Source organism: Nerophis ophidion, linkage group LG09 (assembly GCF_033978795.1).
Source record: "Nerophis ophidion isolate RoL-2023_Sa linkage group LG09, RoL_Noph_v1.0, whole genome shotgun sequence".
NCBI lineage: Eukaryota > Metazoa > Chordata > Actinopteri > Syngnathiformes > Syngnathidae > Nerophis > Nerophis ophidion.
The window spans coordinates 34,879,675-34,902,455 of NC_084619.1; the positions used below are offsets into that span (position 1 = coordinate 34,879,675).

The window sequence follows — 22,781 nt, forward strand, 5'->3', positions numbered from 1 at the left end:
ACCACAAATAACATACAGTGGGGCAAAAAAGTATTTAGTCAACCACCGATTGTGCAAGTTCTCCCACTTAAAATAATGGCAGAGGTCTGTAATTTTCATCATAGGTACACTTCAACTGTGAGAGACAGGATGTAAAAAGAATTCCAGGAATTCCCATTGTAGGAATTTTAAATAATTTATTTGTAAATTATGGTGGAAAAAAGGTATTTGGTCAACCATTCAAAGCTCTCACTGATGGAAGGGGGTTTTGGCTCAAAATCTCACGATACATGGCCCTATTCATTCTTTCCTTAACATGGATCAATCATCCTGTCCCCTTAGCCGAAATACAGCCCCAAAGCATGATATTTTCACCCCCATGCTTCACAGTAGGTGTGGTGTTCTTGGGATGCAACTCAGTATTCTTCTTCCTCCAAACACGACGAGTTGAGTTTATACCAAAATGGATACATGGATGATACAGCAAAGGATTGGAAGAATGTCATGTGTTCAGATGAAACCAAAATATAACTTTTTGGTATAAACTCAACTCGTGTTTGGAGGAAGAAGAATACTGAGTTGCATCCCAAGAACACCAAACCTACTGTGAAGCATGGGGGTGGAAACATCATGCTTTCGGGCTGTTTTTTTGCTAAGGGGACAGGACGATTGATCCGTGTTAAGGAAAGAATGAATGGGGCCATGTATCGTGCGATTTTGAGCCAAAACCTCCTTCCATCAGTGAGAGCTTTGAATGGTTGACCAAATACTTATTTTCCACCATCATTTACAAATATATTTTTTTAAATTCCTACAATGTGAATTCCTGGATTTTTTTTCCACATTCTGTCTCTCACAGTTGAAGTGTACCTATGATGAAAATTACATACCTCTGTCATCATTTTAAGTGGGAAAACTTGCACAATTAGTGGCTGACTAAATACGTTTTTGCCCCACTGTATAGTACCGGTAAGAGTACCAATATCGATAAGAAATAATGATAACGGTCTTGTATTGATAAATGTATTCACAATACACATCCCTACTGGTTACTATCGTTTACTTCAGTGCCGGCCGGTCCCATTATGGAACCAAGTATAATAATAACAATCATAGATTTTATTTGTGTTGCACTTTACATCGATACCCATCTTGAGTCCTGTTGATATTATTAATGAAAAAAAAAACGTTTTTAATCATTGTAATGTGATTAACGTCAACATGTTATCAGTATAGATGCTAATATAGCTATAGTTCATGTATTTAATGTATATCCTGATTCTTAGCTAAAACTTGCTACTCAAAAGAGTCATCTTTGGCTAAGGAAATTTGAACAAAAAAATGTAAAAACCTAGTATGGTAAAATGTGAAATATCAGACTATCAGAGTTGGCAAAAGATAACTATAGGTTTATTTTGCCAGTGTTACAACAACATTTGGTAAAAGAGCAAATCAATATGTTGTACTACTCCTTTCTTTTGATCGCTTCCTGTTTCTTTAATGTTGTGTTCATTGTTTGATTTTAATGAATAAAATACAATAACAAAATGGAAATCGAAAATCTTTCTTATGTCAGCAATAATATCTGTAAAAATTAGGGATGTAACGATTTGTTTTAACATTGATATGAATTGAATCATAACTTGAGATTGCCGAAACGATTTAGGAACTATATTAGTTTATTTAGAACGATAGGATCCAAAACAAACCAGTGAATTGAAATTGATTCAGTAACTTTTTAGCAAAACAATCAACTAGCGTGACTATGAAATAAATACTGCATACTGGACACTACAGGTCTCCCGTCCAAAGGCAAAACCCAGTAACTCAATATTGGTCAAAACTGAGCTGATAATAATTTTGGAGTTACCAGGTGATATGCTTTACATTAGTGTATGCGATATTGTAATTTGTTCCGTAAGTAAGCTGTTACGCGCATGGCAGGTTCTAGCAACTACCACATAACCGCGTAGATACAACAGAAAAACCTGGAAGTGAGTTACTAGGTTCTGCTTTTGGACGGGAGAGGTGAAGTTTCCTATATTCCTGTTATTTCTTATAAGGGAATTATACATTAATGAATTACATAATTCACATCTTATTTGAATAAAGTGCAACCAAAACTTTAGGTTGATTTAACAAGAGGAAACCTTTTTTGCTTTGATTTTTAGTATTTAAAATATATTCAATGAAGTACAGTAATCAACATTTCAACAGTGGACATACCTTCTACTTCTGCTTTTGTTTTTCAACATAGAAATATTACAATATCAATGTAAAGATATAATTTAAAAACTTTCAACCGACATACAGTATATAACTAACAGTAGATTTACCTGCTACTTTTGCTGTTGTTTTTTACACCTTTATTTTGTCGTCGTCTGTTTTTGTTTTTTGTGTTGCCATTGTATTTGACATCCTACAAACAGTTATCAACTTATTATAAACATCTGTCTTTGCAAAAGCCATAAGTCTTTCCACGCACTGTTCAGTTCGCCTGCTCTTCTTTCGGTATCTGGAAGTGTTTTGATGGTGCGTGGCGATGATGCTACAGGTGGGCAACAGACTTGCATAGCGTTTAATGTCTTTATTTATGTAAAAGTGCTAAATACTATTTCAGTGAAAAGTATGTCGTTCTTCAAACCTATGTTTTTTTTACTAGTGTTGATGCAAATGATTCCAACCTTTTTAAAATGACGTTAGGCCAACTAGTAAAGCACAGATTGATATATTTGAATTTTAAGAATACAAAAGGATCTATTGATTAATGGTTACATCAACTAGTGAAAATACAAATGGAGTAGCAGTGTCCTTTATCACAGATAAGTTAATATCTTATAAATCAGCCCAACACTGATAAATAACGACTCTGGCAACCTTAATGTGCAGCAGGTGACAGTTAATTGCAAACATTATTTCCTCAATGGTCCCACTGTTTGTTGAGAATCCTGAACTCGGATCTATTATCTCCAAAGAAACACATGATCCGGGAGTTAATGTAACACAATTACACAACCAAAATTAAATGTCCAGCACAAACTTTGAGGCTATCAATCAATGCCCTGATGGATTGAGAAGTGAAAACATGTGACTGGACCGACCACGGTCCTTTTGCACCGGCCTCCTAGTGGCTGCATGACAACACTACTAAAGGTTCCTCCAAGAGTACCACACAGAGTGAAGTCCTTCCTAAGCCATTTGAGCAAAACCACATCCATTCAGAAAGCTTTCCCTCTTCCCTCTCTAATGAATGGGCTCCTGGTAGAAACGAACAATAACCACACCTTGGACAGACCCATTGATTGGAGAGTCATTGTGCTGAAGATGAAGGAGAGGATCGAGCAACAAGGAGCTCTCCCACTCTGTTATCAACACCCGTAGTCTGCAGTCTGCCTTTATGACTTATTATGCCGCTAACCCCCTCTGCATCTCCTCTTGGGAGAATGCTGAATGACTGCACTACCTTGCCCTTATTTGCACCAAGAGAAGGAAGGGAGGGTGCAGCAGAGGAAGGGAAACTGAAGGAGCAATGAATGGCAGCATAACATAACAATGCACTTGGAGGCTCAGTTAGCAAACACAGCTGCCCCATCCACAGTCAAGCCTTTAATGAGTCATAACTCTAAAGAAACAGTGGGCTACTAAACCACTTTTACTACAGTCTATCTCTCCCTTACACACACTTGGTATTAAAATGATAGTATATTGCATTGCTCATATTAAGTACATTATTAGACAGCTGGGTCCATATTTCACACATGAGACAAGAGCATCGTGCAATTAGCCAGTTTTGTATGTTAATGACTAACACATTAAACAAGATATTAAAACACTCACCTCGATAACTTGCTTTGAGTCCAACCTGAAGTTAAAATCCCCAAAGACAAAATATGGCACCTTTTCATACCGCTGGTCCGTGATCCTGCAAAAACATCAACACAAGCAGCTGTATTGAACAGTGATAGACATTGGAATGCACCAGAAAAACATAGAAACAAAAAAATCATGTAACACTTTAATATGGGGAAAATATTCACCATTCTTAGTTGCTTATTAACATGCAAATTGGTAACAAATTGGCTCTTAATTAGTCATTATTAAGTACTTATTGATGCCTTATTCTGCATGGCCTTATTATACAACCAGTATTACTAACCCTAACCAAATAACTCTAAATTGAGTCTTTGTCACTTACAATATGTTCCCCTAGTGTCCAAATAACTCTTAATTAAATATTTGTTACTGACAATATGTTCCCCATACTAAAGTTTTACCAAATATCAATAATACAAAATCACATTTACTACAAATTAGAGCTTTCAAAAATAATTACACATTTTGTACACAATGTATTTGGACTACATGTGCTCCTTTATCTGAAATCATAGATGGTTACCTAAGAGGCTGAGCAGGTTGTTATACAGCAGGGGTTACCAACCTTTTTGAAACCAAGAGCTACTTCTTGGGTACTGATTAATGCAAAGGGCTACCAGTTGGATACACACATAAATAAATTGCCAGAAATAGCCAATTTGCTCAATTTACCTTTAATAAATAAATCTCTCTCTATATAAAAATGGGTATTTCTGTCATTCCGTCATACATTTTTTTTCCTTTTACGGAAGGTTTTTTGTAGAGAATAAATGATGAAAAAAAAAGTTAATTGAACGGGTAAAAGAGGACAAAACTGGAAAAAAATGAAAATTTATTTTTTTAACATAGGTTATCTTAAACTTCGACTCTTTATAATTCAAAATTCGGCCGAAAAAAAGAAGAGAAAAACAAGCTAATTACAATTTTTTTGAAAAAATTAAAAAAATTATTTATGGAACATCATTAGTAATTTTTCCTGATTAAGATTAATTTTAGAATTTTGATGACATGTTTTTAATAAGTTAAAATACAATCTGCACTTTGTTAGAATATATAACAAATTGGTCCGAGCTATATTTCTAACAAAGACAAATCATTATTTATTGTAGATTTTCCAGGACAAAAATTTAAAAAGAAATTCGAAAGACTTTGAAATAAGATTTAAATTTGATTGTACAGATTTTCCAGATTTGCCAGAATACTTTTTTAAATTTAAATCATTATAAGTTTGAAGAAATACTTCACAAATATTATTCGTCGAAAAAACAGAAGCTAAAATGAAGAATTAAATTAAAATGTATTTATTATTCTTTACAATAAAAAAAAATACATTAACTTGAACATTGATTTAAATTGTCAGGAAAGAAGAGGAAGGAATTTAAAAGGTAAAAGGTATATGTGTTTAAAAATCCTAAAATAACTTTTAAGGTTGTATGTTTTCTCTAAAATGGTCTTTCTGAAAGTTATAAGAAGCAAAGTAAAAAAAAAAAAAGAATTTATTTAAACAAGTGAAGACCAATTCTTTAAAATATTTTCTTGATTTTTCAAATTCTATTTGAGTTTTATCTCTCTTAGAATTAAAAATGTCGAGCAAAGCGAGACCAGCTTGGTAGTCCATCCATCCATTTTCTACCGCTTATTCCCTTTTGGGGTCGCGGGGGGCGCTGGTGCCTATCTCAGCTACAATCTGGCGGAAAGCGGGGTACAGCTTGCTAGTAAATAAATAAAAAATAAAAAAATAGAGGCAGCTCACTGGTAAGTGCTGCTATTTGAGCTATTTTTAGAACAGGCCAGGGGGCTACTCATCTGGTCCTTACGGGCTACCTGCGTTGGTGACCCCTGGTATACAGTCAATGATCAGGTCAATACGAAGATGTGTGAGGACACTGACTGGTGCCAAAATAAACCCAGACCGGATTTTAGCTAAAACTGCTAACAAGTGTTGAACAAATAAATGAGGTGCATTCAAGTAAAACATTTAAGGAAATGTTCCTGAATGACATTCTGACAATGAAGTGGGTCTTTTTTTTTAATTAAGCCAGTAACAACTTGTGATTATGAATGATTAATCCAAATTCAGAAGTCTCATTAAATCCTCTGACTACAAATACTACATGTAAAAAAACTAAAAAAAACCTGCTCAAAATCATTTCACACTCCTCTGACCTTTTAAATTAGCTGAGGTTCGCAGCACCACCTTGTGGCCTGATTACTTGATACTTTTATTTCCAGCCTGGCTTGATGTCAAAGCAGTATTAGTATATCACAGCATAAAATATAGTAACCATTAAAAGATGGAAGACTCGGGAAATAATATAAGATAAGCCATTCTATCTGACTCATAACAACAAGGCAGATTTACAGTGCTTCAATCCACTGCAATTACTTTGCAAGACTTTTTAAGAGCAAGCATGATGCAAATAAAAACATGTATTTGGCCCTTAAAACGGACAATTATACTTATTACACAGACAAAAGTATTACTTATCACTATGAGTTACTGTGTTTTGTTTACACTGCATTATAGGATAAGGTAAGATACATTTCAAATATTCCACAATTGCAGTGTAACATTTAAGATAGACAAAGCACAAAAAGTAAACATGAGTTAAATAAAGAGTAACACAATGAAAGTAGGAAAATACTAATAGTAACAACTGACATTGGAGCGCACTGACCATATACAGTAGTTCCTCCTGTACCAGGATTGAAGTAAACATGCACTCAATTCAAGCAGTTAATACTCAGCTGACATCCCACTTGAACCACAAGATCTTGATCTGCTTTGAAGTCAATGCTGGTCAGTTTTGAAGTAAATTCACTTTGAACGGAAGGGGAGAGAGTACTGAACTATAGCATATACAGATATCCAGATAACGACTTTGTAACAGTCCGGGATTCTTTATAGATTTCTTTCTGCCCTTCCAAGTTCAGAGCAACCATCTTGCACCGACTCAAAGTTCAAAATAGGTTTATTCTGCAAATGCACACAAAAAACATTAAGCATCAAAAATATGCGGGCTGGTTGAATAATGATTAACTCTGATATCTTGGTAGTTTTGTAGTGGAGTTGGAAATAAATGCTAAAATAAATGGGTCCGTGTAATTAATGATCCAGTATGCTCGGCTCGCTATCTTTATACTAATAGTGAAGATAAATCTCCCCATGAACTTCCCAGGCCCAGATAACAATTTATTTATGGGGTCGTAAAGAGAGAGGCCACTTCTTGGTGGTGGGTCTGTGTTGCGGCTGTCTGTCGTAATGCATGCTCACTTCCTCTCTGTGAGGCAGTGAGAGTGAAGGGCAGGGAGGTGAAGGAATAAGACAGGGAACACAGCAATAACTTTCACATTATATTATATTAAACAAAGTGGAGACTTCCAAGATGAGTCAAGGGGGTAAATAAATAAATAAGTGATAAATGGGTTGTACTTGTATAGCACTTTTCTACCTTCAAGGTACTCAAAGCGCTTTGACACTACTTCCACATTTACCCATTCACACACACATTCACACACTGATGGAGGGAGCTGCCATGCAAGGCGCTAACCAGCACCCATCAGAAGCAAGGGTGAAGTGTCTTGCTCAAGGACACAACGGACGTGACGAGGTTGGTACTAGGTGGGGATTAAACCAGGGACCCTTGGGTTGAGCATGGCGACTCTCCCACTGCGCCACGCCGTCCCCTAGTACCTCCTAGGGTAGTAGGAAGACAACCAAAAATGACCGTTATTCTTAAAAATATGACACAGAGGCAGCATCTAAGGCACATGTGCAACTCCTACATTATCTTCTAGGGTAGAGTAAATAAAGTAGTAAAGTCTAAATACAATGCTACAGTCGTCTCTTGTTTTTTGCGGTTAATTAATCCCAGGCCTGACGATGGTAATCATATTTCCGCAAGATTATTATTACTATCTAAATTATTTACAGAGAGCATGAAAAAATGTTTACACCTTTTTAAATATATTTTTAAACATAATTATTGATGTAATAATGGTGCATTAGATAATAATCTAATACATTGTAATGTCTTTATGTAACAACGTCACATTTTGTAATAATCCGCCACAATTTCTAATAAAAAAATATTTGCAATAACTTGTGACACAGTAACTTATTGAAGGCTTAAAAATTTGGGTGCAGCACTTTAAATAAAATGTAGCAATTTGCTGCATCCCTGCGATGAGGTGGCGAATGCAGCTGAGATACAGTGGGGCGAAAAAGTATTTAGTCAGGCACCGATTGTGCAAGTTCTCCCACTTAAAATGATGACAGAGGTCTGTAATGTTCACCATAGGTACACTTCAACTGTGAGAGACAGAATGTGAAAAAAATCCAGGAATTGACATTGTAGGAATTTTAAAGAATTTATATTGTAAATTATGGTGGAAAATAAGTATTTGGTCAACCATTCAAAGTTCTCACTGCTGGAAGGAGGTTTTGGCTCAAAATCTCACGATACATGGCCCCATTCATTATTTCCTTAACACGGATCAATCGTCCTGTCCCCTTAGCAGAAAAACAGCCCCAAAGCATGATGTTTCCACCCCCATGCTTCACAGTAGGTTTGGTGTTCTTGGGATGCAACTCAGTATTCTTCTTCCTCCAAACACGAGTTAAGTTTATACCAAAAAGTTATATTTTGGTTTCATCTGACCACATGACATTCCCCCAATCCTCTGCTGTATCATCCATGTATCCATTTTGGTATAAACTCAACTCGACATGGACATTTTTTGCCACATCCTGGATAATTATTTTACCTTAGAACTGGGCTTCCATATACTAAAACCACAGGTGTGTTAGGTTCATTTGACAGTCGCGGCCACAACTACTGATAGCATTGCGTATGTTATTCATGTTGACGATAAAGTGCATCAACAAAGTTCATCTCCATTTAGCCCTGCCTGCACAGCTGCTGAGATATGATAGTGGTCTTGTTAGATTTAAGTGGTGTATCGAGTCTTGCTAGGTCTTGTGTCTCTTCTTTTGATATTGCTCATGTCAATGGCTCATCAATGTACAGATGTGTTATTGACCAGCCGGAAGTTGAATATTTTCAGATTAATACATTCAATCCCACTGGGCATCCTCCACTTGTTGCTGTCTAAATAATATGACATGATATATATATGGGGCATAATATTTGTTCAGATTATTTTCTTTACTCTTACACGTACACTGATAAGCCACACAGACATATGGCCACTTGCACATTCAACGATATAAATCAAAAATAGATTTTTTTTTTCTTTTAAAATTAACTTTACAGATTCAAAGTGTTTACAGATGCAGAGTGTAGCATGTGTCTGAATCGAAAAATCACCAGACCGATTGTTGAATATTTTCTAATGACAGAACTGATAACAACAGGAGTGAACAGGTATCAAATATATATGAAGATGAGTAAAGACAGTGAAGAGTATCAGTGCTCTAAAGAAAAAGAGTGTATTCAACCTTTCGAAGGATTTTCAGCACACTCCAAGACAACAACTGGGACAATACGCCACTAAGCAAAAGATCAGATAACAAACAGAATGGACTAGAAAATGCTCAAAGAAATACACATCGGACAGACAAATCTTACAGTAAAATAATAATAATAATAATAATGGATTAGATTTATATCGCACTTTTCTATTGTTAGATACTCAAAGCGCTCACAGAGAAGTGGGAACCCATCATTCATTCACACCTGGTGGTGGTAAGCTACATCTGTAGCCACAGCTGCCCTGGGGTAGACTGACGGAACCGTGGCTGCCAGTTTGCACCTACGGCCCCTCCGACCACCACCTATCATTCATTCATCATTCATTCACCAGTGTGAGCAGCACCAGGGACAAGGGTGAAGTGTCCTGCCCAAGGACACAACGGCAGCGATTTGGATGTCAATAGGTGGGAAGCGAACCTGCAACCCTTAGGTTTCTGGCACAACAGCTCTACCCACTACGCCATGCCGCCCCAAATATACATACGATAATAGACGGAAACAGACCGAACACGGGAAAATTGTTCAACAACAACTTAAATTAATTCATTAATCAAAGTAATTTAGTCTCAGAAAGCAAGGAATAGTCACCTTTCAAATTTGAACCAATTCCGTGTACCTGTGAATCGATCCGCATACTCAACAGCACACATTGTCGGTGTTCATGTCATAAATGTTCTTTGTTCCATAATAAAATCTCAGTTTTTATTAACAGTGAGCTGATGATGATAACTTAGTTGTTATATCTTATTTTCTTACACTTCAGATTCTTAATGGCAAGTATTCAGTTTGTCAGTTATGTGTTGCTGTGTTCAGGAAGTTGTCTTTGCCATTAAGTTAAATGTGCCAGTTTTGTCTTTTGTTGAGATTTACAAACTGTAAGTATTGTACTTACTACTCACCAGCTGTTTTATCGTAACATGCATCTTGGTTGTAATTTTGACTACTGAATTTGGAGGTGTTAAAATCCCCAAGTAATATCCCTATTGCTAATCAGCAATCTAATCTAATCTAATCTTAGATTGGTCAGATATATACTGGATCCGACCAATCGAAGTCTATGAGCAGGAAGTGATGGAGCCTACCCGGATGAGTGGCAAAACGTCTTCCAAGACAAACCAAGCAGTCCAGTTGCGATTGATTGAACGCCCTGATAAACTGTGGTAAAACTTCCCATTGATAGTTTTACCGTTTTAAATAAACGTGATTTTAAAACTGTAATTGATAACACTGATAAACTCAAGGACTAGTGACATTTATTGGAGAAACAAGCTAAAAAGACTAGCTTATATTAGGGCTGGGCGATATATCGATATACTTGATATATCGCGGGTTTGTGTAGAAAATGACTACATCGTGATATCTGAGTATACGTTCCCACGCAGTTGCTTTTAGCTGCTGGCATTACACTACAGGCTCTTCTCGCTCTTTCTTGTCTCTCCTTCTCACAGACAGCAAGCGCACCTTCTTACACACTTCACATACTGTCACGTCATACGTCACGTATGTATATGCCCTCGCGGGGCAGAGAAGTAGCAGCATGGGTAACGTTAGCTGTGGTGCTAGCAGTAATATGAGAGAAAGAAGGTGCGAATCTGATAACAAATGAAGGAAGAATTAATTCCCAACACAAACAGCAGGGGGTCCATCGTCTGGCGGTGGTTTGGCTTCAAGCGGGAATATGTCGGACAGACAACCGTAATTTGTCAAGTGTTGTGCTAAAGCGTTACTACCAAAAGTAGCATTATTGCTAATATGTAGCATCATTTGAAAATCACCTGCTAGAGAATGAATAGTTTTTACTCAGCATGTCAACATCTCCATTCGGTGCCATACACCCACAAAATCATGCACAAAAGGGAACTTTATTTGTTTTTAACTATTGTAGTGGTGTTCCGTACAAAAAGTGCACTTTGATTTAGTGTTGTTTTGATATGTCATCTTGGTGACATCATGCACAAAAGTGCACTAATAGCTTGTTTTAAAATGTCTTAAAATCTTGCACTTTCTGTTTTGGAAATGACATGAATGTTTGTGCCACTGCTTCATAACTGTTTAATAAATACAGTTTTGGTCAATTGACTTGATTGTGGTTTCCCTCTCTGCATGAAAGTTTAAAATGAGCTTATATCAGGGGTCACCAACGTGGCAGCCTGTGAGGACCAGATTAGTCGCCCGTTGTCCAATTCTAAAAATAGCTCAAATAGCAGCACTTAACAGTGAGCTCCCTCTATTTTTTTAATTGTATTTATTTACTAGCAAGCTTGTCTGACTTTGCTTGACATTTTTATTCTAAGAGAGACAAAACTCAAATAGAATTTGAAAATCCAAGAAAATATTTTAAAGACTTGGTCTTCACTTGTTTAAAAAAAATAATCTTGTTTTACCTTGCTTCTTATAACTTTCAAAAAGACAATTTTAGAGAAAAAAATACAACCTTAAAAATGATTTTAGGATTTTTAAACACGTATACCTTTTTACCTTTTAAATTCCTTCCTCTTTTTTCCTGACAATTTAAAATTTAAAGCCCACCAGGCTGCACAAAACGTTGTGTGCCTTGTTGACACAGAAAAGTACAGTGGTGTATGCGCAGCAGCTATGAAGGTTGCAAGCCTATTTGGTTCAACTTATCTTTGTGAATCATCCTTTTCTGACATGAACTTCATCAAGAACAAACACAGATCACGCCTCACTGATGCACATCTGCAAGACTCACTCAGAGTTGCAGTGTCAAGTTACACACCAGAGTACAACACTAGTTAACAGCATGCAATGCCAGGCTTCCCACTAACTGACAAAGAAAGAGATAACAGATTTGGTGTCCAGTTCAAAGTGTGACATGATTTATTTCAAAATTTGAGAGTTGACTTTTGTATTTTATATGAGTTATTATTTGTACAAACACGGTGCAAAGTAATTCATGATTTGTTAAAAAAAAATGTTAGTGGCTAGCTAGTTAAAATGGGATATTTTGATTTCACAAGACTGTCTTAGAAGTGATCATTTGAAAATGTTCAATTTGAAAAATGTGCACTTAGAGAAAGTATAAAAACAAAGTGTTGCTTATTGATATTTATCTGTTTCTATATATATTTATTGTGAGAAATCATTAAGATGATCAGTGTTTCCACAAAGATAAATATCATTAACTATTAATAATAACATAGAGTTAAAGGTAAATTGAGCAAATTGACTATTTCTGGCAATTTATTTAAGTGTGTATCAAACTGGTAGCCCTTCCCATTAATCAGTACCAAAGAAGTAGCTCTTGGTTTAAAAAAGGTTGGTGACCCCTGGCATATATTAATATAATATGAACATGAATGTTTTAATGTTGACACATAGAATCATCATACTGCTGTGATTATGTTCGTCAAACTAATAATAATAATAACTGCTATAGCAGCCGCAACATTAATACGGCCACAACGACAACTCTTGCTGACCTACTGCCCTCGGTAATGTCACCATTCCCAAAGTATGTGGGCTCTATTGATAACCTCACTAACGGTAAAGAATCTGGGTATTATCTTCGACCCAACTCTCTCCTTTGAGGCACACATTAAAAGCGTTACTAAAACGGCCTTCTTTCATCTCCGTAATATCGCTAAAATTCGCTCCATTCTGTCCACTAAAGACGCTGAGATCATTATCCATACGTTTGTTACGTCTCGTCTCGATTACTGTAACGTATTATTTTCGGGTCTCCCCATGTCTAGCATTAAAAGATTACAGTTGGTACAAAATGCGGCTGCTAGACTTTTGACAAGAACAAGAAAGTTTGATCATATTACGCCTGTACTGGCTCACCTGCACTGGCTTCCTGTGCACTTAAGATGTGACTTTAAGGTTTTACTACTTACGTATAAAATACTACACGGTCTAGCTCCATCCTATCTTGCCGATTGTATTGTACCATATGTCCCGGCAAGAAATCTGCGTTCAAAGGACTCCGGCTTATTAGTGATTCCCAAAGCCCAAAAAAAGTCTGCGGGCTGTAGAGCTTTTTCATTTCGGGCTCCAGTACTCTGGAATGCCCTCCCGGTAACAGTTCGAGATGCCACCTCAGTAGAAGCATTTAAATCTCACCTTAAAACTCATTTGTATACTCTAGCCTTTAAATAGACTCCCTTTTTAGACCAGTTGATCTGCCGTTTCTTTTCTTTTTCTTCTATGTCCCACTCTCTTTTGTGGAGGGAGTCCGGTCCGATCCGGTGGCCATGTACTGCTCGCCTGTGTATCGGCTGGGGACATCTCTGCGCTGCTGATCCGCCTCCGCTTGGGATGGTTTCCTGCTGGCTCCGCTGTGAACGGGACTCTCGCTGCTGTGTTGGATCCGCTTTGGACTGGACTCTCGCGACTGTGTTGGATCCATTATGGATTGAACTTTCACAGTATCATGTTAGACCCGCTCGGCATCCATTGCTTTCCTCCTCTCCAAGGTTCTCATAGTCATCATTGTCACCGATGTCCCACTGGGTGTGAGTTTTCCTTGCCCTTATGTGGGCCTACCGAGGATGTCGTAGTGGTTTGTGCAGCCCTTTGAGACCCTAGTGATTTAGGGCTATATAAGTAAACATTGATTGATTGATTGATATGTATTAAGTGTTCATTCAAGGCTTAGGCCAAATATCGAGATGTATATCGTGTATCGTCATATGGCCTAAAAATATAAAGATATTAAAAAAAGGCCATATCGCCCAGCCTTAGCTAATATGCTAACATGATAACATATATGCTGACATGAAAACTTGAAACAATGTTTCTCTCCGTTAAAAAAAAGACATTCCCTAATGGAAAGGTTTATAGATACAGTATATTATTATCTGAGTCACTAAGATATTCCATTGTGCACCTTAAACCTACAGGCTGTGCACTCTTAGAGAAATCTTCTTTGATTGGTTTATTGGTGGATCACACTGAATGTCTGAAAGGTGCATATAACGCCACCTACTATACTAAGACATACAGCATGTGCTGCATTTCAGCACTTTTTCATATCATATTCCCATTATTGTTTCTTTCAACCTATCCTGTGCTTAACATTAACCTGATCTACTGTGGTGATGTCTGTCACCATCCCTTGCTGTAATTCCTTGTGTGCTCTTTCTCATGAACAATCTTTTGCCACCACTTTAATTAATATTTCAATGATTTGTCTTGTTTTTTGCTTGTTCTGTACGATATGCAAGAAAAATGACAATTGTATCTGTACTGTGTTTGTATGAATGTTCTCACTATTTTGCATTGTTACCTTTTCCTGTTTCTGTTCTTTAACTACATATATATGTGTTATTTTGCTCTACTTGAATTGTCTGTTCTTCTGATTCCTGCTTTCTGACTACACAACCCTCATAAGCTGCTGAATGACGTCCCCACAGTTACATTTAACAGTGACATTGCGTCCACATTCTCCATATTCGTGTTCTCCTCCACACCTTCCACAATGTTATTCAGCTCTACCCAATCAATCAATAATATCCTTTATTTAACCAGGTGAAACTCATTGATATTAAAATCTCCTTTCCAAGAGTGACCGGGCAGCAAAATAAAGTTACAAAAATACATATCACAACAAAAACACATCTTGCTGTACGTCCATATCTCTGATGTCTTGAAACTACTTCTTCACTTTGTTGACCAATTTAGGCCCGGAAAGGGCGAGAACGACACAAAAACACGCTTGGTTCCACTCCCTTTCTTTCATGAGGATTAAGGTCATTCTTCATATAAATGGGAATATATGATCATCCTATTAGTCGGCATCCTAATGACAGCAGACCTCGTACAGTAAATTATATTTTATCATGTTTGTTGGCTCTCATAAAATCTGCAGTGAGTAATAATCAGTGATGTTGAAAAAAAGCACACCTTGTGCTATGTTTTTGAAATTATGTTTAAAATGATCAAAATAGGTAAATATTCAATGTTAAAAATGTGCCCGTTACTACATTACATAAATACTTACATCATGTATATAAAATGGAGGTGTTTGGATTTAAGGGTTTATAGACATAATAAAGCGGCTCACATAGGCTCTATTATAGGTCAAATAGGCTCTAGGGACGGCGTGGCGCAGTGGGATAGTGGCCGTGCGCAACCCGAGGGTCCCTGGTTCAATCCCCACCTAGTACCAACCTCGTCACGTCCGTTGTGTCCTGAGCAAGACACTTCACCCTTGCTCCTGATGGGTGCTGTTTAGCGCCTTGCATGGCAGCTCCCTCCATCAGTGTGTGAATGTGTGTGTAAATGGGTGAATGTGGAAGTGGTGTCAAAGCGCTCTGAGTACCTTGAAAGTAGAAAATCGCTATACAAGTACAACCCATTTATTTATGTATCTCTATTGTAAGTGGACTTTTGAATATGTTTAATATTTAGAATGCAAACAAAAAAAAATAACACCCATCGTCATGTCTCTCATATTGATTGTAAACAGGAAAAGAAAAATCCCCCCAAAGAGCAGTTCCACTCTAAATGATTTGTTTTATAAATTTAAAACACTTCCTTGTGGCCTACACAACATGAAATGGCAGTTGTTTGGTCCATATTTTGCATAGATTATGCGACTTGTCCAAGCAAGGTGTACACTGCCTTCCGCCTGCGTGCAGCTGGGATAGACTCTGCCCCCCCTGCAACCTTTAAAGGGGCAGGCAGTAAAAAATGGATGGACAAATGGATTTTTTACAGAACTTTTTTGAGCTGCTTTCTGACCGCCTCGACAGGATTCACCGTTTTGTGGGCAATCTTATTTATGTGCTTCCACTTCGACTGCCTCTTCTCCCCGCCCACTTTGTTGTAGTTTTTAACGCTTCCATAGCGAGTCTACTGACAAATAAAAGTGAGAACGATACGACAACAGTGGAAATAGGGAATAGAGAAAAAGAAGGAGCTTATTGAAGACAGTGCAGACTACAATGGCGAACATGGACAAGGCACTCTGGTTACATTTATACCATACAAAGATGATCCCTTGACGGTTTTCCCAATCTGTGACTATCACTAATTGTGCAAATTCCGTCTCATTTGGCCAAAGAATTTTAAAAAAAGACACAATTATGTTATGAATATCTCCGCAATTATTTTATTTCAAATTTTCGGGACTAACGTAGATCTCCAATACACAACAGCAAGTACCAATAGTCAAGAAAAGTTGGTTTTGCATTATATTATTATCACATATTTCTTATGCCAAGAAAGTATAATGTGTGGCAATATAATTGTTTTTTTTAATTTGTTTATATTGAGTATGTATGAGTACTTTTTAAGCACATTCAATAATACCATGAACAATTTAGTCACAATAATCGTGATATGAAAATTTCATCACAAAATTTGAATTAAACTATTCATATCCTAGGCTTCACGGTGGCAGAGGCATTAGTGCGTCTGCTTCACAATACGAAGGTCCTGCAGTCCTGGGTTCAATCCCAGGCTCGGGATCTTTCTGTGTGGAGTTTGCATGTTCTCCCCGTGAATGCGTGGGTTCCCTCCGAGTACTCCGGCTTCCTCCCACCTCCAAAGATATGCACCTTGGGATAGGTTGATTGGCAACACTAAATTGGCCCTAGTGTGTGAATGTGAGTGTGACTGCTGTCTATCTGTGTTGGCCATGCGATGAGGTGGCGACTTGTCCAGGGTATACCCAGACTTCCACCCGATTGTAGCTGAGATAGGCGCCAGCGCCCCCCGCGAACCCAAAAGGGAATAAGCGGTAAAAATGGATGGATGGATATCCTAAACTATAAATTGCAATAGTACAACATTGGCTCGGGTGGTTTTGAATTTAATATTTGGGGCGTACTTCAGGACTCCATAATAGGACCAAAATTGTTTGATAAAAACAGACTATCAGTGAAATTAAATAAAACCAGATTAATGGTATTTTACAACAGCAGAAAAAAACACTCAAAAATACAAATAGATGTAGATATTGACACAAAATGTTTTTCAGACATTAATATTTAGGTAATTTTATCTATTTTAGCAAATGTGAAGAGACCATCCGTCATTTTTGTGGCTTTGTGAGGAATGGAATAAGATTTGCTTCCTTCTAACTTTTTTCAGGCATGGTGAATTGTTTTTTTTTAGGTAGTTTAGATACATGTGCATGAAATAAACTATAGCATTACATTATATTAAATGGCACACACACATGCAACAACATGACATACTGTACTTGGGGTATGAGCATGTCCTTCATTCTTTAGGTTAGCACAATAAATCAATTGCAATTGTTTTTAAAAACCTTCACTTTGGAACCCATTTGTGACCAACAAAGACACTTAGTAATACAAATTCATAAATCAAAAATATAAAGTACAGCGTTAAAAAAGGGTTTTCGTGTAAGACTGAGTTATTTATAATCACGAAACTGAAAATTATATGTGACCGATGATATATATATATATTTTTTGGCATCGTTGTCTGTATATGAGGGAAAAACAAAACAAAAATGTTTTTAAATGTTTGTTCTCGTCTTAATGTACCCATTTGTGCCAGCTAATGTGTCTTATGCTTGCTGGTTTCAGAATCAGCTTTTCTGGCCAAATATGCATAACACATAAGATATTTGATTTGATAGGCGGTGCTCTTGTCCAGGGTGTACACCGCCTACCGCCCGAATGCAGCTGACATAGTCTCCAGCTCCCCCCGCAACCACGAAAGGGATAAGTGGTTGGTAATGGATGGATGGAGACCGTGCTCTTTTTGTTCAATGTAAGAAATAAAGATGCCAATAAAGTTCCCTGAGTCCTTGTAAACACTGAAAAGTGGAATGAAGATCTTGGTAGCCCTTCTGTACACAAAAAGACTTGGTTCTATGCAAACACAGTTGGCTTCAGTTTTTCCAGTTCTCCTAAACCAGCGGTGTCCAAAATGTGGCCCGTGGGCCATTTGCGGCCCGCAGCTAATCGTTTACCAACCCGCCACACATTCTGCAAAAATTGCAAAATTGATAATATTGCAAATATTTAAAAATTTTTTTTTTTAAAGTGGATTGAGGGGAAATCTAATGAGAAAATGTGGCAATGTTGACACAAAGCTGCCAAGCAGGCAGTTTTTTTTCCCTTTTGTCTTTATTTTCTTTTTTTTTCCATTGCTCAAAAACAAAGGGCAAAAAAATCTGTTATAATAAATTATTACTTAAAAATTATCACTTTAAAATGTTTTATGTGGAAAAAATATTGCGTATGTTGTGTGGTTGCCATATAAAAACATCAAAGTTTTGACAAAAGAGCATAAAACAAACAAAATAATAGTTCAAACTTAAAATCGACAGATATATCGGAAGTTGATCTTAAAATTTAAGTGTTAAAAGTAAAAAAAAAAAAAAACTAATACAAATGCATCACTTTATGAGTGGGGAACCTTTCGGATCCCAAATATATTTAGTTGGATTTTATTTAAATAGAATAGAATAGAATAGAATAGAATAGAAAATACTTTATTGATCCCTGGGGGAAAGTCAGCACCACAGTTCGCTCACAAAAAACAATAATAATAATAAATAATATATGACATACAGTATATTATATATATAATATATAATATCTGATTAATATAAATATATTCTACATATAATCTACATTTAAGTGCAGTCAAGGAACATATGCATTATACAGTCTGATGGCTGTATAATGACTTTCCACTGTGATTACTCAAAAATATTAAATAATTAAAATCAATGGTGTCCTGCATTATTGATCTTTGAGGGCTTTAATTGTTAAATAAAAGAACTCTCCTGAAGGAATCAATAAAGTACTATCTATCTATCTATCTATCTTTCTAAATACTGCATATTTCATTTTTACTATAAAAAACAAAGTTGTCTTTGACAGAAAAGGCATAAAACCTTATTTGTTTTACTTTATATCAACCTCAAGTTGATATAGAGATTTACTGTAAGCATTAAATAAAAAAAAATAATAATAATTTGACTTATTTTTAACATTTTAGTGACTGAGACCCTCTATGCTCCCCAGGAGCCCTAAGGATTAAAAAAAAAAAATCCATATATTTTGTTATGGTTTGAAAATGAAAAATATCAAAATGGCCCCCGCATGCTTAAGTTTTTCTGCATGCGGCCCTCTGTGGAAAAAGTTTGGACACCCCTGTCCTAAACGGAGGTCAGTAAAACGACTGTTCAGTTGTTGCAGGTGTGAGAACTTGTGGATTTTTGTAATGAGAGGTTAATCTTGACTTCTCTTGGTTGCAGTTCAATTTCAGCTATCTGCACACAAGCAGCTGACAAGAGACAAGGACCAGTTAGTAAAGACATGAACACCAACCTTGCCCCACAGCCTGCGGGGGTCTTTCAAGACCACGTCCTGTAGCTTTATCCCGCTAACAGCCATGTCTAATACCCAAAGCTGGGCTGCTTTGTCTGCTGCTCTAAGGTATCAGCCACAGGTCAGAAGGTAACATTCTGTTTACACGATCATTTCCTAAAGCACTCATGCTGACCCGCTGGTGTGAAAGTTGACTTTTTTTTCTCAGCCTTTGTGTGGGTAATGAAGAATTGCAACATTAGCTACAGCTACTGGGTGTGAAAAGGCTTTGCGAGTGGGGGGTCCGGAGAACCCAACCGCCATGCCCCCCCCCACCCAGCTGACCCTCACCCTGAGCCAGGGCCCCATTAGCCTCGTCATCACAGTTCATTCAGGCAAACTGTAACAGTGTGAGTGACATTCTAGCACAAAGACGCACTCCTTTACACAGTCTATAAACATGCTTTCTCCTGGCCAATTCATCGCACAGTGACACCCCTGAAAGAGCCTCTTCACAAGGACTGTTCTCACTGGGGTTTGGGCTGGGGCCTTCATAGGGCCTTCCTCGGGGCCACACAAAGACGGAGGTCAGACGCTAATTTATATCACGGCCCCCCCAACTGTGCTCCCAGGCTCCTTAAACCAGTGGTTCTCAACCTTTTTTCAGTGATGTACCCCCTGTGAACATTTTTTTAATTCAACTACCCCCTAATCAGAGCAAAGCATTTTTGGTTGACATGAAGAGATAAAGAAGTAAAATACAGCACTATGTCATCAGTTTCTGATTTATTAAATTGTGTAACAGTGCAAAATATTGCTCATTTGTAGTGGTCTTTCTTTAACTATTTGGGGAAAAAAAGATATAAAAATAAGAAAAAACTCGTTGGAAAAAAAAACAAGCGATTCAATTATAAATAAAGATTTCTACACATAGAAGTAATCATCAACTTAAAGTGCCCTCTTTGGGGATTGTAATAGAGATCCATCTGGATTCATGAACTAAATTCTAAACATTTCTCCACACAAAAATAAATCTTTAACATCAATATTTATGGAACATGTCCACAAAAAAATCTAGCTGTCAACACTGAATATTGCATTGTTGCATTTCTTTTCACAGTTTATGAACTTACATTCATATTTTGTTAAAGTATTATTAAATAAATATATTTATAAAGGATTTTTGAATGAATGGTTGCTATTTTTAGAATATTAAAAAAAAAAATCTTACATACCCCTTGGCATACCTTCAAGTACCCCCAGGGGTACGCGTAACCCATTTGAGAAACACTGCCTTAAACCACCACTATTCTCTCACTCTGCACCTAAATTGCTGTCACCGACGAACATAAAGGAGAGCTAAAAGAAGTATCTGGCCAAGAAACATGGCCAGTACATATCCAGCGCACCACTATCCAAAAAAAGCACACAATCCTATCTCTCTCGCTTCTGTCAGGCTTTATTCGTTACTCTTCTCCCAAGATTATATGCCGTGATTGACAGCTAAACCGGGCCCTAATGGACAGCCTATATGGGATTAAGAGGGTGGGACTGGGGGCCATGTCATGATTATATTGACAAGATGACTTACCATAATTTGGCCGGGCAGGTTCAACTCTGCACACAATAGCTGGGTTGTGCACAGTCATCCATTGTAAGTAAATGTTGAGAATTGGGTAGAATGTTAACATTGTGAAGAATGTGCTTGTCGGTGTCTTTCTCAATAGGTCAGGGGAGGCCCTGACAGGGCCTTTGACACGGCAGAACAGCCTTCCCCACGTCCCCGTGTTCGCACCACACAGCTCTTCTGCAACGCCCCCAGCACCAACACCACCAGACGGGAGAGAGAGGGAGCAGAGTGAGGCATGGCCACGCTGCAACCGTCACACAAGTTAAGGAACATAAGTCAATTCATGCTGGGAAAAGCGCTTAAGCACATGTGTGTACCAATGATAGACACACACACACTAGGTGTGGTGAAATTATCCTCTGCATTTGACCCATCACCCTTGATCGCCCCTTGGGAGGTGAGGGGAGCAGTGAGCAGCAATGGTGGCTGCGCCCGGGGATTGTGTTTGATGATTTTCACCCCCAATTCTAGCCCTTTATGCTGAGTGTGAATCAAGGAGGTAATGGGTCCCTTTTTTATTGTCATTGGTATGACTCGGCTGGGGTTTGAACTCACAACCTACCAATCTCAGGTGGAGACAAAGGTTGGACATTTGACTATATCCTTAAACCAGCAAGTTGGGCAACATGTACTATGAAAAGAACCATTTTGTCCCCTCTTATACCAAAGAAAATGTTGCGATCCGTTACTTGGATCTTCACATATTATTGTTTATTGTTCCATTTTTGTTTCATTCTCCGTCTGACCCTCTTACTTCCTGTTTAGTCAGTCACCATGGTTTTTCATTGATTCCATCTGCTAATCATGGTCCCTGCACACCTTTCACTTTTGATTACTTCCCTATTTAAGCTCGTCCGTTTTCATTATTCTTTCTGGGTTCGTAGTTTGTTTTCACACAACGGTACGTGTGTTTTTGCTCATTTGCTTACACGCAATTCCTTATTATTCTCGCGGGCTTACACGCTTCGCATTTGTTTATTCCAGCTCACATGTTGTTTTGTTTTTCTGTTTTTGTGTGCCTTCGTGCCAGTTTAGTTTTCATTTTTGTATAACCTAGCTTTCATGCTAACGTCCTTTGTTTGTTTCCTTCTGCTAGCTCCAATGTTTTTGTTCATAGCTCCCTTTTGTTAAATGAATCCTTAAATCTTACCTTTGTTGTGTTCATCGTTTCGACGCATCCACAAAGGGGTCAAACCCGGCAGCACCATGCCACACAGGTGTAATAGAAAATTAGTCTATAACTGTAAAAAAAATAAAAAAAAATAAAAGCAGCATGTTTGAGCTGTTACAAGAACAGACGTGCATTGTTCAGGTGTACAATACTACTTTGAAATAGGGTACATCACAGATCTCTAACTCAAAACCCGAGCCCACATCTGGCCTGCCACATCATTTTATTTGACCTGACAAAGCTCTGAACTAATTCACATCAATAAAGCACCTTTTCTTTGTTATTGATATATGTATTTGAGATTTGACATTTGCATGAAAATACATGTTTTCTCATTTCATCTGATCATGATCAGGCAACTATATATTCCA

General features: G+C 37.5%; 1 protein-coding gene across 3 annotated transcripts in view; it reads right to left on the reverse strand.

Annotated features, from left to right (window-relative positions):
• The window catches only part of LOC133559275 (inositol polyphosphate-5-phosphatase A-like), a 453,585-nt gene that overhangs the window by 164,734 nt on the left and 266,070 nt on the right, over nt 1-22,781 (reverse strand). For all 3 annotated transcript variants that reach the window (XM_061910884.1, XM_061910882.1, XM_061910883.1), the window contains one exon: nt 3,817-3,901. In XM_061910884.1, coding sequence (XP_061766868.1) covers nt 3,817-3,901 — 85 coding nt within the window. The remainder of the gene's footprint in view (nt 1-3,816; nt 3,902-22,781) is intronic.